The following is a 5896-nucleotide window of genomic DNA, read 5'->3' on the forward strand; positions in this document are numbered from 1 at the left end:
AGAGGAGCCAGCCCCACAGAGGGGTGAACATGGAGGGCAAAAGGGGAAGGAGGCACCCGTGTCCCCTGCTCTCCTGCCCAGGACACCCGGAGAGCTCTGCAGCCCCCCCAGGCCATCCCATCTCCCCACTCCAGCACAACAGCTCCCCAGGAGCTCTTCCTGCTCCAGGCACAGAGCAGCCATCCCAGAGCTGGAGCAGCCAGAAAGCTGCTTTCATTCCCCTTCATTCCTGCCATGGCAGGACTTACCACAGAGAAGAAGCTGCTGCAGGATCATTTACTTTACTCAAGTAAAATGACAGCCCCCCATTGACACAGTCTGTGGTCACACAACACGAGTGGATACTTAAGTAGAGGAGATGAAAACTGACATTTCTACAAAGACAACATCATCAAAAATTGAAACAGGAAACCAGATGTAAAGCAGCAAAGACAGACTTGGCCTGTCATGACCTACACTGGGAGCCCATTGCAGAGGAAAGAAGGCAGTGGATGGCTGCTGAAACACATCCAGCCACCAGCTTCCTCACAGCATCCTTGAGCTCCTGGTTCCTCAGGCTGTAGATGAGGGGGTTCACTGCTGGAGGCACCACCGAGTACAGCACTGACAGCACCAGATCCAGGGATGGGGAGGAGATGGAGGGGGGCTTCAGGTAGGCGAAGGTACCAGTGCTGACAAGCAGGAAGAGCACGGCCAGGTGAGGGAGGCACGTGGAAAAGGCTTTGTGGCGTCCCTGCTCACAGGGGATCCTCAGCACAGCCCTGAAGATCTGCACATAGGACCCCACAATGAACACAAAACAGCCAAGTCCTAAAAAGCAACTTAGCAGAAGCAGCCCAGCTTCCCTGAGGTAGGAGTGTGAGCAGGAGAGCTTGAGGATCTGGGGGATCTCACAGAAGAACTGCTCCACAGCATTGCCTCGGCACAGGGGCAGTGAAAACGTATTGGCTGTGTGCAGGAGAGCAGTGAGAAACCCAGTGCCCCAGGCAGCTGCTGCCATGTGGACACAAGCTCTGCTGCCCAGGAGGGTCCCGTAGTGCAGGGGCTTGCAGATGGCCACGTAGCGGTCATAGGACATAATGGTGAGGAGAGAATACTCTGCTGAATATAAGAAGACAAAGAAAAAGGCCTGTGCAGCACAGCCTGTGTAGGAGATGGCCCTGGTGTTCCAGAGGGAATTGGCCATGGATTTGGGGACAGTGGTGCAGATGCAGCCCAGGTCCAGCAGGGAGAGGTTGAGGAGGAAGAAGTACATGGGGGTGTGGAGGTGCCGGTCGCAGGCTGTGCTGGTGATGATGAGGCCGTTGCCCAGGATTGCAGCCAGGGAGATGCCCAGGAAGAGCCAGAAGTGGCAGAGCTGCAGCTCCCGCGTGGCTGCGAAGGGCAGGAGGAGGAACTGGGTGATGGAGCTGCCGTTGGACATCTGCTGCCTCTGGGCATGGGGCACTGAAACAGGAGAAAAGGGCAGGGACAGGGTAGGGCAGGAGGGATGTCAGATACACAAGTTCCATTTACACACTTACGGCTCTGAGCACATCATAGGAGGAGAGGAGAGGCTCAGGGTCATCACCAGTGATGGCATTATACCGCTGGGCTTCCTTCATACACACAATCAGAAGAGCATTGCATCAGGCAAAAAGTCTGAGTGTTTTGCAGCTTAGTACATAGCCCAGAGAGCTCCAGTGTCCATCACTCCTTTCCCATTGGCCCTTTGCTTCCACTTGCAGTGCCTGTAAGATGCCTTCACACACAAACACAAATGCCCAGGCAATATCTGCCCTGTGCTGAGAGCCGGGGTGCCCAATGTCAAAGGGCAGATGACGGAGCTCTGATGAGGAGAAGCAAAGGACTGTGCCCAGCAGAGCAGGGCCAGCAGCCACCTCCAGTGCCAGACCCCAAGAGAGCTGCCTGAACGCACCCTCCCCAGCGCGGGGCTGCACCTTCCCCCCACTCCCTGCCCATGGCTCTGCTGCCTGGAGCTGTCCCTGCTGGGCTGCAGGGACCCTGCTGCAAGGGCAGCGCTGGGCACCCCTGCCTGCACACCCACATTCACAGCCTGCAGCCAGCCCCGGGACAAGGGACCTGCCTTGTCCTGGCCCTGCATGGTGCAGAGGGAAGCCCTGCTCTGCAGCACATCCTCCTCCTTACCTACACAGAGAGACCGAGAGAGAGCTCCTGACAGATGCCATGCACTGTGCGAGGCAGCAGCTGGAGGAGATCCCTGCAGGAGCTGCAGCTGCATTGCCCTGCACCCAGAGCCTCACCATGCACAGGGCTGGGAAGGTTTCTCCTGCAGGGAGCTCTCAGCATCCTCCACTGCCCAGTGCCTTTAAGCTCTCTGAGGCTGGCAGCTCTGCCCTGGGGGCCTGCAGGCAGTGCCCCAGCCCTGCTCCTCAGCAGAGCTGTCTCTCTGCAGCACTGCCGCTTGCCAGCATCTATCTGCGTCCCAGGAGCCCGGCCCAGCTCAGCAGCAGAGGCCCAGCTCTGCCTCTGCCCCGCTGGGCTCCCCCCAGGGCTCCCTGGGGCTCCAGGGAACCCCATGGGAAACAGCCTGGAGCAGGCACTGATGCTCCCTCCTCAGCTGGCAGACACATTGCCTTCCTGCAGTGCCATTTCTCTGAGGAGAGACAGAGTTTGCTCTGAGCAAGAAGATCCTTTAGAATCATGGAACCATTGAGGTTGGAAAAGACCTAAATGTAGAATCAAACCCATTTAGGTTTTAAAAGTCCCTTAAGAACATCGAGTCCACCATTAACCTAACACTGGCAAGTCAGCACATCAGTTATATCTCTTAGAACATGTCTGTTACGTACCTCCAGGGATGGTGACACAACCACTTCTGCAGGCAGCCTCTTTCTTGTGTTTTAATTCCTAATACAGGAACACCTGATACAGGTATTAATACCTAATACAGGAATCAAGTACCTAATACAGGAATTAAAACCAGACCAGTCACTGGGGCCTGTACATCCCCACCACTCACCATAGAAGAAGGGGGTTTTGCTGAGCAGGGCTCTTCCTGTGACCTGTTCAAACTGGCCCTGATGGACCAAAAAGAACTTTCATGTTCAAGTTGCCTCCTTCAAAGACTTTGAACCAACATCCTCTGAGTGGGAAAAGGGACTCTTGTCTTTGGTCCCAGCAGTAAAACAAACAGAGCACACTGATCAAGAACATTGATCAAAACCAACCAGTACAAACCATCCATTCAATTGACTGGACAGTATCCCAAAGAGTGGGATGGATCCCCTAAAGGAACCCAAAGGCTCTCAGGTTGCAGTTGCACAAACCACACTCAGACAATGGCATGCCTACCTATTGGGAGTTGCAGAGGAACTGAGATTACCTGAAGGACAGAGTGAAGTTCCCAAACTACTGCAGATGCCTGTAAATGCAGAGCCATCAGCGTTACAACAACCTTTCAAACCTCACCAGGTTCAGGAGCAGCTCCCTTCACCCAGGGAACACCAACAGAGAATACCTGGTTCAGCGGTGCCTCAGCAAAAAGGATCACAGAATCCTAGAATGAACCAGGCTGGAAAAGCCCTTTAAGCTCATCCAGTCCAGCCCTTACCCCAGCACTGCCAGGGCCACCACTGCCCCATGGCACTGAGGCCTCGTCTCCACGCTGTGTGAACACTTGCAGGGACGGTGCCTGCAGCCCTGCCCTGGGCAGCCTGTTCCAATGCCTGAGCACCCTTTGGGGATGGATGTGCCCCTCATCTCCATCTGAGCCTCCCCTCTTTCCTCTTGTCCCATCCCTTGTTCCTTGGGAGCAGAGCCCAGCCCCTCCTGGCTCCATCCTCCTCTCAGGCACTTGGAGGCAGCCATCAGGTCCCCCCTGAGCCTTCTCTTCTCCATCTGAACCCCCCAGCTCCCTCAGCCCTTCCCCATCACCCCTGGGCTCCAGGCCCTGCTCCAGCTCCATTCCCTTCTCTGGCCCCGCTCCAGCCCCTCAAGGTCTCTCTTGCAGTGAGGGCCCCAGAACTGAACCCAGGATTCCAGGTGCAGCCTCACCAGTGCCCAGTGCAGGGGCACAACCACTGCCCTGGCCCTGCTGCCACACTTAACCCTAATGCTCATCCCATTGGCCACAGCCCATGGGTCCAGCCTGTCCAGATCCCTCTGCAGAGCTTCCTACCCTCCAGCAGATCAACGCTCCACCCGACTTGGTGTCATCTGCAAAGTTACACATCCCGGTATGGAGCAGTACGGACCAGTTTGCACCAGTACAGACCAATATAGGCCACTATGGCCCCAAATACTGCTGGGGTTTCAATACCCCAGTGCTCCCAGTCCCTGCTGCAAGTGCTCCTGCACATCCCCAACCAGACCTCCTTCCTTGGTGTTCTTTTGGGGGACACCCGGCATTAGGCGTCACCCTGCTCTGGGGCTGCCCCACAGTTCCCTGATATTTGAGGGGGGACAGGTGCTGGAGTCCCCCAAATGTCGAGGTGTGGGGGCAACAAGAAGTAATTTGGGGCTGTTTCTTGGGGGGGAAGCAGCTTTTTGCAGGAATCCCCATTTGGGGGGGGGTGTTTGGTGATGCCCCCCAAGATTTTGGGTCCCTGAGTTCAGTTGGGAGTGCCCGGGATGTTGGGTCCCAGTCACTTTTGGGCTGCCCCAGACCCCCATTTGGGGGTCCTGCCTGCTCTTGTGGTGCTTCAGGGAGACTTCGGGTAACCCATAATTTTGTGGGGCATCACAATTGCTTTTGTGCCTCCAGGGCCCTTTGCAGTGGGAGGGTGCTTTGGGTGCCGCTTTATTGGGGTGCCTCTTTTGCGGGATCCACCCCCTCTGGGCCCTGAATTCCCTACTGAACCCAAAGCAATGCTGGGGTTCCTGAAGTGGATTCGGAGTCCCAGAGCATCTTGAGGGACCCCCAGGGCAGGTGCTGGGGAGGACCCCACTTTTCAGGATACCCCATTTTTAGTGGATCTGTGCCACTATACTGATCAACGGGGCGGCTTTGGACCTGTGGGCTTTGCGTTTGGGGAGATTTGGGGGATCCTGGGAGGATTTTGTCGATTCAGGCTGGTCCCCAATACTCCTTGGGCAGCTCAGGTATTTGGGGGACTCCCCATAATCTGAAAATGGGGGACCATCAATCCTAGGAGAGCCGAATCTCATTGGATGCCCTAGGTAGCCCCATTGCCATAAATGGGAGGAACTTGGGGATTCAGGGGGATTTGCAGTTCAAGGAACATTTGGAGGTTCGGGGGAGTTCCCCAAAACTCACTGTGGGAAGCACATTACATTGGGGGAGCTCCCAAGTGCCGAAAATGGGGGGTACCAGGGTCCCAGGGCACCCTGAGTCGCTCTTGGGTGAGCAATGTTCCCCCAGGGTGGAGATGTGCTGAGGGGAAGAGTTTGGGGGCTCAGAGGGGTTTTGGGTGTTGGAGGAGATCCCCAAAGCTCCCTTTGGAGGGAGCAGGGATTTGGGAACACCCAGTGTCCCACAGCTAGGGGTTACCTTTGTCCCAGGGTACCCTGGCTCTTCAGTGCCCCTGTTGGCCCATGGCAGTGAATGGAGGGGATTTGGGGTTCAGAAGGGAACTGGAGGTTTGGGGAGATTTGGGGGTTCATGGGAATGTGCCCGAGCTCTGCAGGGGGCAGAGTAATTTTGGGGACCACCAGAGCCCTCAAACAGGGGCTCCAGCCACCAGAGAGCACCCCACAGATCATTGGGGATGGGAGAACTGGAGACATGGGGGGACCGTGCCAGGTTTTGGGGCTGCAGCTGGGGGGTTCTCCCTAAATCCTACCTGTGAGGATGCTGATGATGAGCTCACCCCTCTGCCTGGAGGGGGATGGGAGCAATGGTTATTCTCGCGAGAGCCTGCACAACCCAGGATTAGAGCCGAGTGAGACAGCCTTGAACTCTCTCTGACTCAGC

General features: G+C 56.3%; 1 protein-coding gene across 2 annotated transcripts; it reads right to left on the minus strand.

Moving 5' to 3' along the window:
• Positions 1-371: 371 nt before the first annotated feature.
• On the minus strand, positions 372-2835 carry LOC133217041 (olfactory receptor 14A16-like). 2 transcript variants are annotated; one of them, XM_061362163.1, is made up of 2 exons: positions 2814-2835; positions 372-1446 (listed from the first exon to the last, which is right to left on the minus strand). In XM_061362163.1, the coding sequence occupies exon 2, from the start codon at positions 1421-1423 to the stop codon at positions 446-448; it is 978 nt and encodes a 325-aa protein (XP_061218147.1). In that variant the 5' UTR covers positions 1424-1446; positions 2814-2835; the 3' UTR covers positions 372-445. The 2 variants fall into 2 exon arrangements, with proteins under 2 accessions (XP_061218147.1, XP_061218145.1); XM_061362161.1 differs by lacking the exon at positions 2814-2835 and adding an exon at positions 2265-2454.
• Between the last annotated feature and the right edge of the window lie 3061 nt (positions 2836-5896).

Source organism: Neopsephotus bourkii, unplaced genomic scaffold, assembly GCF_033783945.1.
Source record: "Neopsephotus bourkii isolate Nb327-2 ecotype Australia unplaced genomic scaffold, CSIRO-AGI_Nbou_v1 NB_1086, whole genome shotgun sequence".
Taxonomy (NCBI): domain Eukaryota; kingdom Metazoa; phylum Chordata; class Aves; order Psittaciformes; family Psittacidae; genus Neopsephotus; species Neopsephotus bourkii.

Excerpts from the sequence above, each read along its gene's own strand:
- LOC133217041 (XM_061362161.1), bottom strand. The coding sequence starts at position 2,310 with ATGCTGAGAGCTCCCTGCAGGAGAAACCTTCCCAGCCCTGTGCATG. Across the intron at positions 1,447-2,264 it reads CCTTCCCAGCCCTGTGCATG|TGCCCCATGCCCAGAGGCAG; the intron begins GTGAGGCTCTGG and ends CTCCTGTTTCAG.